The 12,453-nt window shown below is 37.8% G+C and overlaps 1 protein-coding gene across 1 annotated transcript in view; it reads left to right on the top strand.

The window, feature by feature from the left end:
* The window catches only part of MRPS9 (mitochondrial ribosomal protein S9), a 63,449-nt gene that overhangs the window by 26,268 nt on the left and 24,728 nt on the right, over nt 1-12,453 (top strand). Inside the window, exons 3-4 of the mRNA XM_038550897.1 lie at nt 7,953-8,015; nt 8,106-8,136. Of these exons, the coding sequence (XP_038406825.1) occupies nt 7,953-8,015; nt 8,106-8,136 (94 nt within the window). The remainder of the gene's footprint in view (nt 1-7,952; nt 8,016-8,105; nt 8,137-12,453) is intronic.

Below are 12,453 nucleotides of genomic sequence, written 5' to 3'. Positions count from 1 at the left end.
CCGGTTCCCTGCTCAGTGTCGAGCCTGCTTCTCCCTCTCCTTCTGCTGCTCCCCCTGCTTGTGTGTGCGTGTGCGCATGCTCTCTCTCTCTCTCTCTCTCTTCCCCCCCCGTCAAATAAATAAATAAATCTTTAAAAAATAAAATCAGTTACAAATGTTATGACACTTTATCCCTTTATACTTGAGTATATATTTCCAAAAAAATCAGGATATTTTCCCATATAACCACAATACCATTATCACATTTAACAAAATTAATTTGAATATAGTCTGTAGCAGGATATTGATCAGTATTTAAATTTTGCCAATTATTTATAAAGTGTTGTATTTTCTAGTTGAGTCACTCAAAGACTCTGCTGTCAATTTCCTTCTCCATTTATCCTTTGAGTACTGTATTCCTCTGCTACCTGTCTGTCCAGAAGCAGATGACCCCCCCTTCTGACATATCAGAAGGTCAGTAGGAGCCTAACATTATGTCACAGTGCCTACATCATTCACCTCACATTATCTTATCACGTAGGCATTTTATCATCTCATACTGTCACAAAATATGAGTACAGTACAATCAGGTATTTTGAGAGACCATATTTGCATAACTTTTATTACAGTATATTTTATTTTTAATTGTTTTGTTTTTTTTTAATTTTAAAAATTGTTTTTTAATTGTTTTATTGTTAATCTCCTACTGTATCTAATTTATAAATTAGACTTTATCATAGGCATGTGTGTATAGGAAAAAGTGTAGTACATATATAAGGGTCAGTACTGTTTGCGGCTTTAGGCTGCTGAGGGTCTTGGAATGTATCTCCTATGAATGAGACGGACTGTGGTATCTGCCAATATTCTCCATCTAGGGTGGGAAAACGGTGACTAAGAAACCAAGGCCCTTTGCCTTCCAGAGCACCCTCTGCATGTGACCAAGCTAAGATCCAAAAACTTGGTAACCGGCCTGGGAGGAAGAACAGTGAGAAGGCAAAAGCAAGTTATCTGAGGAGCAGCTTTGAACGTGCTCTTAGGATACTTCAGTGGGGGATACCTGGGTGGCGCAGCAGTTTAGTGCCTGCCTTTGGCCCAGGGCGCGATCCTGGAGACCGGGGATCGAATCCCACGTCGGGCTCCCGGTGCATGGAGCCTGCTTCTCCCTCTGCCTATGTCTCTGCCTCTCTCTCTCTCTCTCTCTCTCTCTCTGTGTGTGTGTGTGACTATCATAAATAAAAAAATAAATAAAAAATTAAAAAGAATTCTATTTAAAAAAAAAAAGGATACTTCAGTGGAATAGCCCTAAGACAGTTGACAGTTGGGAATGGTTTGGAAACTACAGAAATAGATTTAGCCTATCTCAGTTCGCTCTAGAGAATCAGAGATGGCACTCTGAGGGAACTAGCATTTCAGGGAGAAGCAGAGATGTGTTTACAAGAGACCAGGGAAGGGCAGCCCCGGTGGCGCGGCGGTTTAGCGCCGCCTGCAGCCCAGAGTGTGATCCTGAAGACCCAGGATCAAGTCCCACGTCGGGCTCCTTGCATGGAGCCTGCTTCTTCTCCCTCTGCCTGTGTCTCTGCCTCTCTCTCTCTCTCTCTCTCTCTCTCTCTCTCTCTGTGGGTGTGTCTCTCATGAATAAATAAGTAAAATCTTAAAAAAAAATACTATCTCTTAAAAACAAAAACAAACAAACAAACAAAAAAACGAGACCAGGGAAGAACTTGAGAGAGGTAGGAGGGGAACATGGCTGGAAGTGAGGCAAAGACTGAAGCCTCCTATGGAAGAGACCTGGCTGTCAGTCATGAGATTCGGAAGGAAGTCTTGGTGAGCCAAAATTGCAGGATCAGAATTCTTGTGAGGCCAAATTGAAATCTGTGGGTGAAAGAATTGAGGTAGTTGAGGAAGTGAGTGTGTCCTTCTAAGAACGGAAATAAGAATGGAAATTAAGGGTGGCTTATTGGCCTGGATGACATGAGGAGTCTTGTGTAGGTGGCTCACAAATAGGGCAGGAATTCGTATGTAAAGGAAAGGTGAGCATCAGCCTTTGTGGTTGCTGCAAGAAGTATGGAAATTCAAGCCAGGAAGGACGGGGGAGAGAATAGACTGGCCAAATGGTGTGGGTCTGGAGACACCTAAGACCTCTGTCTCTCCAGTTTGTTTGAGGTGATAGGGCGGAGGCAAGTCTGGAGATTGCCCCAGTAGGTATAGACAAAGAGGGGAAATCACAGAGCCCCCAGGAAGTTAGGAGAGATCCCTCAGGAGGGCTGGTATTTGATCTAGGTCTCAGAAGACAATATGTTTAATGGAGAAATGGAACAATGGTATTGTAGGCAAAGAAAACAATGTAAAGGTAACCTTACTTGGCAAGAACTGCTAAGAAGAGCCAGATGAAAAATATTGTTGAGAAAAGTAAGTGACCACTTCCCTTAGTTCCTGCCATGTAACCTAGAAATAGTTCCAGCACAGGTCCTGGGTATATTTTACTAAGCAATATACACTGTGACAGTGACCCCCGTATTTGAGATTATGTGTGACTCTGTCTCCACTGCTAGAATACGATCAGGAACTATATCTTCCTAAACTAGCAGAGTACCTAGAACTTCGGTGTGATGAGTATTTGTTGAGTAAAATTGATTCACGGTGAATGGTCACTGTTTTTTCCTTTGAGCACAGTTGGGCTTTCTCCTAATTTTATTGCTAAATAGCTGAATGTCCTTGATACCAGTGGAGAAGTAAATCTGTTTTCTGAGAGACTTAGGTTGGTTCCCTAACCTCAGCAGGGAAGAGCACATTCAGAAATCAAATATCAGAAGGTTCAAGTTCTAGCTTTGCCACTTTAAGTCTTAAAATACTGTGAGGAAGTATTTCACATAGAACATTTTTGTATAGCTAACATTTATCTAGTGCCTACTGGGTGCTGTACTTTTGCCAGTACCTTATTTAATCCCCACAACAACTAGATAAAGCTGATGTCCTTACAAGTTAGAATCACTGGGAATGGTGTTACCAGAGGATATTTTTATGGTTATAGGACATAGTAAGGGTCTTAGGTTATTTACACATTCACCACTCCCTCTGTTCTGAATTCTGAAGTGCAGTGAAAGTAAGGGTTTTACTGTGGTACAGCACATGATGCTGTGCCCAGAACACATCAGTGGGCTACTCAACTTCATCCTAACACTCAAAATTCTTTTCCTGTGAGTACTATTTTTTTCCAAACGATATTCACTGACTTGAGTTTTAACAACTATTAAAACAAGTTATACAGACCCAGAAAGCCAACAAAATTATTTTTTCATAAAATCCAGGTCTATTTGCCTCAGAACTTGTAAGAAATCTATTTAGAGTGCCCATAGGAGATAAATGGAAATAATAGGTTAGGTCTGCTGAACAGATGACAGACCACTCAGGAGTGTGACTTTCCTGTTTTGTATCTTCTCTTTGGTTGAAAACAGTAACCAGTGTATGACCAATAGAACACTGGAATTAGGAAGCATATTCCTCATAATCTGGTAGAAAAGATATAATACAGATTTTGAAAAAAAAAAAAGTTTACCTTATGTGCTGTTTCTTCCTTTGTTCCTTTTTCTGCCATCCTTGGTTTTTCATTGTTTTTACTGAATTTGTGATTTGGTTATTTCTCTACCATGGTATCTTGCTCTGTGGTCCTTTTCCATAGTACTTAGTACAAAACTAATGTAGTTTGGTACAAATGTAATAATACTTGGTACAATATATAAGCGTAGTACATTGTATATGCCATATCAATAATTAGTAATAGAGTATATAGTGTGTAGTATAGTATAAAATAGTACAATACAGTATAGTTGGTTGTGTTATTATTCTCACTTAGGAGCGCCTGAGTGGCTCAGTTGGTTAAGCATCTGTCTTGTGTCTGGCTCAGATTTTGATCTCAGGGTCATCGTATTGAGTTCTGTGTCATGCTCAGTGCCAAGTTAGCTTGACCCTCCCCTTCTTCCCACCCCCCGCCCCAATTGCATGCCCTCTCTAAAATAAATAAATAAAATATAATCACTTAATATAGTGAGGAATTCTGAATTAGTAAATATCTGTTAATTTATTCTTAGCTGAAAAGTTTTGTTTTTGTTTTTGAGGCAGTGCTACTTTTCCGGATTCCTTTAGGAAATCAGGAAATTTCCAGCAAATTCTTTATTAACTTGTTTTTTATTTGTAAGACCTAGACAGCCTTTGCAATCGAGGCTTTATTTTCACGTTCTACCAGTTAACTTCCTGGTGACTTGTCTGCATCTTAGTTTTCATGAGAAATCTAACTGCAGGCTAGAATCCTTTACATTTTCACTACCCTCATGGACTCTCACCTAGGTTACTAGTAATTTTTATATTTGAAGATGAATGCCAGTGACAGCTTGAATGTGACTTGAAAGTTGGTTGCAGCTCTGTCCCCTATCCCCCATAACTCTGGCACGCTCACCTCAGGCTGCAGGTTGTACTTCAGTGTTCACGCTAATAGTCTTATGCAAGCCCTGGGGTCAGTAGCCTCTTGGCTACGATGTGTGACCAGCCTTGGGGCTACTGTGTCTGACTGTGGGAACCAGGCCTGATGTCCATCTGGTCCACAGGTGCTGTAGGCTCATGGTGGCCCTGCTGAGACAGGTTAGGTTTGGAAAGATTTAAATGACTTTTTAATTTTTAACATTTTCCTCAGCTTTTTATTTTTCAAATTTCCAGAAGACTTGAATATTTTTCAAATTTCCAGAAGACTTGAATATTCAGTGAATACAAACACACACACATATATACATCTTTCACGTAGATTTGCCAGTTTTTAGCATTTTGCCACATTTCCCTTGTCTCTGTATATATAAAAGTTTGAGTGAGCCATTGAAAATGCACATAGCATAACACCTAACCCCTAAATAAACATATCAGCATGTACCCCTAAATACGTACATCCTTTATATCATTTTTCCACGATACCACTATTATATTTAATACAATTATAATAATTCTATAATGCCATGTATTATATAGTCTATACTTAAATTTCCTCAGTTTTCCCCAAGATGTCTCTATAGCTGGCTAGTTTTTTTGTAGAATCCAGACCACTTGTCTGGCTTCTGCAGTTGTCCACATTCTGGCTTTCTACTTGCTTCCTTGTGATTAGATCTAGAATGTATAAAGGGTAATACTTACATGATTCTGTATACTTCTTATTCCTTCATACCAGGAGGTACATAATGAGTTTGTCCCACTATTGATTGTATGTCTGATCCCTTATTTAATGTGGTGACCAGTAGACCTCTTCATTGTAAAGGGAACTTTTTCCTCTTGTAGCTAAGAAGATGACTTTGGCATCCACTACTGATGCTTTCCTGAAATTGATGTTTACTTTGGAAGTTATAAAACAGTGATTTTTCTCCTTCTGCCATTCCTCCTACTACTTTTATTAACGGGTATTATTTCATAAAGAGGTATTGTTTCATAAAGAGGCTTTCCTTTTCTCTTTGCCTCCTACCTCAGAACCCTGGAGAGTGAGAGAGAGTGTGTGTGTGTCTGTAGAGGCACATTCTTCAACATGTACATATTGAGTGTATTATAAGGCATTGCCTTTTCTTTTTGATGTTCACATTGTCCCAAGTGTGGCCAGTGGGAGCTCCTTGAAGCAGGCTTCTCTGTCCTTTCATACACTTTCTTGCTTTCTGGCATGGGAAGGTGTCTCAGACTTATTTTGTACTTTCCCTGCCTTGGGCCTAGAATTAACCATTTTTCTAAGATACTCTGTTGCATATACTAGGAAATTGTATTTAGAAACCAAGATTTGGATGCTAGGGGCCACTCATTGCTCCTAGAGTTTCATTGCTTCTATGCTCCTTCAGGGGACAGAACTAAAAAGTATTATCGTTTAAATTGTAGGAATAATCCAGGGAATAGTATTTTTAAAAGATCACAAGTATGCATTGATTTGTCCAATTCAAATTTAACATTACATTTCTTCTTTTATATTTGTATCTCTTCTCCTACAGTAACATTTTGGTCACCGTGAAATTAATACATTCATTTACTTTATGGTATAATATACACAAAATGTTTCTGAATTTTAATATTAATTTTAACATTAATGTTACTGGCCATAAACCTTCCAAGTAAAGTTGAAGATTTTGCTGTTTTTCTTTTGTCATTAGAAATTAGGTTTATTTGTTTATATTAAATTTTAGAGTTTCTTTTGAAAATTTTAGTCTTTAATATGTACAACCTATTCGTGCTTCAAAGTTAAGCTGAATTAAAGGCATGCCCAGGGAAGCTTTACTCATCTCTGTGTCCCTCACCCTGCTGCCACACACTCCTTTATAAAGCATGACTTTTATTAGTTTCTACTGTACTTTCCCTTGTGGAAAGAAACCTGTGTATATTTTCCCCTATTCCTGTTTGTGTTTTCTTCCTTTTCTTACACCAAAGGTCACACTCTAAGTACATTTCCTTTGCATCTTGCTTTTATCAGTCTTCTTTAAAATGACTAGAGTGGGATGGATATGCCATCATTTATGCAACCAACCTTGTTGGGGAGGGGGGCGGTGTTCTAAATTTTGTTATAAATCGGTGAATAACCTGTAATGATGTTGGTTTTGCCTGTGGGGATATAGGTTATATAAAGGAATATGCTATGTTTTCTTGTAGTTCTTGTTTGATTTGATTTCTGCTATTTAGCTGTCTGCCCCATCTGCAGGTTATTCTCCTGTACGTTGTTGGGCTTGCATCCACTTTTATCTTTTTCCAAGTGGCAATGAGTTGTCTCAACATCACTTCTTAAAAAGTCCACCTTTTCTCCCTCAGAGAAGGAAGGCAGAGGAGTCCCTGTTTTTTTAAAAAATGTTCACAAAATTAGCACTCTGATGTTTGATCTAAGGGTTCCTTTAGTGTCCGTTCTATTGCCCAAAGGCTGAATGGAAGAATGAGGTTGACCCAGAAACACAGATGGGCTCCCTAATAGAATTGATTTTATAAGCCCCAAGTTGTAGGTCCCTACTTTGAGCAGCGGAATCTGATCTAGCACATTTACTGTGTGGGAAGGCAGAAAGGCCTGTCCAAAGAGCAGCCTCTCTAAAGGAGCAGCACTGTGTTTACATGAACTACCAGTTCCTTCAGAGTTCAGATGTAGTGCTAATAAGATCCAAGGCCACAGACGTCTCATCTGACACCATGCAAGGGAAATGAAAATGCATATGGTTTGCTTTTAATTGTGAGGAGCGTGTTGGAGAAGACGCTGTCATGGCTTACACGGTGGTTCTCAAGTTGGTGGCAGTACTAGGAGGTGAGGGGCTTTAGGCAATGTGTGGGGGCAAGATTTTTCACAGGCACTAGGATGTTCCTGGCATTGATTGTAGAGAAGGACCAGGGGTGTTAAGCACCCTGCAGTATAGGAGAAGGGGAAGGCTGCCTGCAACAGAGCTGTCACACTCAAAATGCCAATAGCATCCCCATTGAGAAATAGACATTTAAGAGAACTTGGTTGGAAAAATGTAGTTTAAAAACCTCTCACAACTTCCTAGGGAAGAGTTCAAAGAGCATCTAAAAACGTTAGGGCTGTCACGGTGGATGAGGCTTGGAGCCTGCTCTTCTCAGTATTCGGTCTTTGATATTTGCACTGCCAAAGAGAAGTTAGAAGGGGTGCTCTTGAGCACATTACTGTGGAGGTTGTATAGGAACACCTCCATTTGCTTTTAAAAAAGAGAGATTTGTGGTGTCATATTCATGTTTGAAACTGACACTTGGAAATTGTTAATAACCAGTTTAAGAGTTACAAATAATTTTTCTTTGGGGGGATGTATATGTGGTTATTTTATTACCCATTTAAAGGATTATAAGATGAGACAATGTATATGAAATTCTTAGTTTGATATCCTTAGTTTGATACTGAGTACTCAGTAACTGTTTGTCATAACATTAACTTGTGTTTATAACAGTCATTAATTAACCTTTGTGTATATTTTCAGAAAGCTATTGCTTACCTTTTTCCAAGTGGTTTGTTTGAGAAGCAAGCCAGGCCAATAATGAAGGTAGTTATCTTCATTAATATTTTTTAAAATTTCACTTAGATTTATAATATCTTACAGTAATTATCTAATGCACTGTAATTTATTTTACAGCATCCTGAACAGATTTTTCCAAAACAAAGAGGTGAGTTTGCTCAAGAATGAATGAACAGTTCTTTCTTTACTATAGTGTTACAGTGTTACATTACATATTAGCAGTTGCCCACAAAAGGTGGAGACATATTCCTGTATCTTGGCAGTTGTGAAGTCAGTCAGTGATATTTTATAACTAATAATAAATGACTGGAATTTACAAATTATTTCTTTTTAATTAAATAATACCATAATTAGATCAGGATAGAGTTTATGCCTGTACTATTAGACTGATTTATTTGCATTCTAACATGCCTTTTTTTTTTTTTTAATTTTTAAATTTTTTTTTTTTTTTTTTTTTTTTTTATTTTATGATAGTCACACAGAGAGAGAGAGAGAGAGGCAGAGACACAGGCAGAGGGAGAAGCAGGCTGCATGCACCGGGAGCCCGACATGGGATTCGATCCCAGGTCTCCAGGATCACGCCCTGGGCCAAAGGCAGGTGCCAAACCGCTGCGCCACCCAGGGATCCCCTAACATGCCTTTTTTGAGTTTGGTACAGATCTGCTGGAAACTGATTTGCCTTTTTTTATTTGAAAATTTAAAATTTTTGTTCATTTCGGAAGCATTTTCACTGAATATAGGTTCCTCCCCCCCCCCCCCCTTTTTTGGTCTTTCCTTTATTGATATAATTCCATTGTCTTTTGCCTCACACTGTTTCTAATGAGCAGGTAGCCATTGTTCTTGCATAGCCTTCTGTTTTCCTTGCTTCTTTTAAAATTTTCTCTTTGTCTCTTAAATGTGTAAAATTAAATTTTGACAGAAACATACAGCAGGCTTTAAGCTTTCAAGGAAATAATATATTTACTCTTTCCTAATTTACATTAAAAGCCTGTTAGCCAGTATGGACTGGTGGTAGTTGTCTGGTAATTTAAAAAGTACTAAAGCTAGGAGGTGGCCTGGGTGACTCAGTGGGTTAAGCATCCAACTCTTGATCTCAGTTCAGGTCTTAATCTCTGGGTCATGAGTTCAAGCCACTCATTGGGCTCCACACTGGGTGTCAAGCCTATTTTGAAAAACAATTTTTTTTTTTTAGTACTAAAAAATTTTTTTTAAAGTACTAAAGCTAGAAATTACTTCTTAAAAACATTCAGCATAAATTTATATATGTTCATCTTTTGCTACAATTGTAGAGGATTTTTTTTTTTTCTTTGAGTAGGTATCTGCTTTTTCCTATTTATTTTGCATACCCCTGCTGTCACTGAGGAATCATCAAAGTTTTTTTAGTTTTGGTTTCCTCACAGTGGAGCAAAGAACTTAAAGTTCCTAAGAGATCTGAGTGCAGAATGTTTCTGTATTTCTACAGATTTTTCCTCTAGCCACACTGAAGTGAAATAAACCTTTTTTTTTTTTTTAAGTAATTTGCCTTTCAGTTTTTAAAAAGCATTTAACCTAGTTTCATAGAAGCAAAAACTCTCTCTTCTGTTTCCACTCTTATTTCATCTGTTTATGTAATACTTAATTCATGTAATTATAGAAATAAGTACTATTGTAATAAACAGGTTTGAGAATTGACACAGCTGACTCTTAGTAAGCATGTAACTCAGCAGCAAAATGTGTGGATATCCTAGAGAAGATCATGGTAGCCACAGATACTCATTGTGCAGGCAGCATTACTCAGTATCTTTTAGAGCCGATTTGGTAGAGATTGATTAGAGAGCAGGTATTTCAATAAAAAATGTATTTGTTTTTACATTGATATTTCTGCTAAGTCTGTGTTCAGAGCTAGGGATTCTTTTTTTTTTTTTTTTAAGATTTTATTTATTTATTTGAGAGAGAGTATGAGGAAGGGCAAAGAGGAGAGGGAGAAGCAGACACCCCGCTGAGTAGAGCGATTGATTGTGGGGCTCGATCTCAGGACCCTTGGACCATGACCCGAGCCGAAGGTAGATGTTTAACAGGCTGAGCCACATGGGCGTCCCCAGAGCTAGGCCTGCTTCCATTCTGCTGCTCCATTTTACTCTTTGAACTTTTATTTTGAATCTTGTTATAAAAATTAAGGGTCTTTTCATAACTGTATTGTGTTTTATATTTTCCTGAATTCTTTGACATAGTTGATTATAAACTATAATATCATTTCAGTTGATAGCTCTTGGGGAGATAATAAATGAAGGCTGTATTACAAGTGTATGTCACTTTAAAGATGCAGCTCAGGCTTATTGAAACAAAACTATATACAAGGCATAGAAACTTAAATTTAGTGGATTTCTGTAAATGTTATAACTGACTTTTAAAAAATTATTGTTAGTGGCTTCCCTATTTTTCAGCTTCACAGGCTCCTCATTTACATGTCTTCTCTTTGTGTATCTCTATCTACTAGTTGCATCTATTGTACATCTGCCCCTCTGAAACTATTTCTTTCAAATCATACCAGCTTCTTAGAAGTTTATTACTATCAGCTGGAATGTAACAACTGAAACTCCTAGACATCCCTGCAAAATGCTCCTGTTTTTTTGGAACTATGTTAGTATCGTAGGATTTTATTACATTGTAGTTAACTGTATTTAGACGGGATTCCTTTAGAATTAGCAAAATATTTTTTGCCACCTACCTACCAATTTTGTACTTTGTAAACATGTGACAAACTAATTTTCGTGTTAAGAAATATCAGTGAAATTTAGATTTGAATAGTTTATAATTGTTGTAAAGTGCTGTTACTTCCTTTCTTAAAAGATAGAAGCTTCCAGATTGAGTTAACATAAAAATCCTGCTCCATTGTTTAAGACAAGTGATAAAAATATCAGAAAAAACAAAGATATATACCAGATTGATGACACACACAAGGAATAGCACCTAACACTAGATGAAATAGAATTCGAGGAAGTTGAAGAGTGGTTTGATGAGACAAGAATGTTAATTTATATTAATGGAATCTAATATCTTTTAAATGGATTTGACGACCATGATGAGCCTTTTTGTACCATGCATTTAACATTGAGATGTTCATAGGAAAAGCTGTTAAATAAGGCTCTAAAGAATTTGAATAGGGCAGCCCAGGTGGTACCACTACCATTCCTTAAAAGTTCATTATGATTTTGGAATTAAGAAATTTACATTCTAAAATAGAATTTAATAAAATGGCTAGTTGGAGGATAAACATATAACTGTCAAATAATGGATAATGTTATACCCTTAAGTCATACAAAAATGCAGAGGACAAAGATCAATAAATAATCTATTTTAAAATTCAAATTCTCTTTGGGAAAAAGCATAAATTTAAAAAGCAACAGGGGCACAGTCAGTTAAGTATCCAACAAAGTAGGTTATTCATAAACGAAAATACAAGTAGTAAACATAGGAAATTATCAGATCAGAAACAGTGTTCTATTAAAATGACAGGTGGTCATTATCACTTATCAGATTAAAAATTGTAAATATTATATATCAGCAAAAATTTAGGGTAGCTAACTAAACCATCAGAGAATTCTACTATAGAGTAGTATACTGATGATCAAGAGAGGTAGTTCCAGGGGTGCCTGAGTGGCTTAGTCTTTTTTAAGTGTCTGACTCTTAATTTCAGTTTAGGCCATGATCTCAGAGTTTTGAGATCCAGCCTTGTGTTGGGCTCTGCACTGATACTGGAGCCTACTTAAGATTCTCCCTCTCCCTCTCCCTCTGCCCCTACTCCCTGCCCAGACTCATTGATGCTTGCTCACCGTGTGCACCCTGTCTCTCTCACCTCTTGCTCTCCAAAAAAAAGAAAGAAGTAGTTCTAGTTGTATTAGTACAGATAAGACACGCTGTTAGGTGAGAAAAGGAAGTGAAAATGGTGTAGTGTTGTCTTAGTCCATTCAAGCTACCATACACTGGGTGGTGTATAAACCCCAGAAATTTATTTTTCCTAGTCCTAGAGGCTGGAAAGTCCAAAATCAAGACACCAGGTGAGAGCCTACTTCTTGGCTCATAGACCACTATCTTTCCCTGTGTCCTCACATGGTGAAGGGACCCAGGATCTCTGGGGTTCCTTCTGTGAAGTCACTCATCCTGTTTATGAGGGCTTTGCCCCTATGACCTGATCACCTCCCAAAGGCCCCACACCAAAATACCAGCACATCAGGGATTAGGTTCCAAAATGAATTTTGGGGGAGGGGAAAACAAATAATCTATAGGAAGTAAATACAGCCTAATACCATTTGTGTTTTTAAAAAACATGCAGACAGTCCTCTGTATTTCAGTAGATAGACATAGGTAAATGTACTGAAAGAGTTTAGAACAATAAACTTCAGCTTTGCCTCTGGCAAGTGAATTCTAATATTTAATCTTTATAAAAAGAGTGAGCAAAGAAGCGTTCAGAGGGAAATTTATAGCA

The sequence above is a fragment of the Canis lupus genome, chromosome 10, assembly GCF_011100685.1.
Source record: "Canis lupus familiaris isolate Mischka breed German Shepherd chromosome 10, alternate assembly UU_Cfam_GSD_1.0, whole genome shotgun sequence".
Taxonomy (NCBI): domain Eukaryota; kingdom Metazoa; phylum Chordata; class Mammalia; order Carnivora; family Canidae; genus Canis; species Canis lupus.
This window is presented reverse-complemented; position numbering and strand designations above follow the sequence as displayed.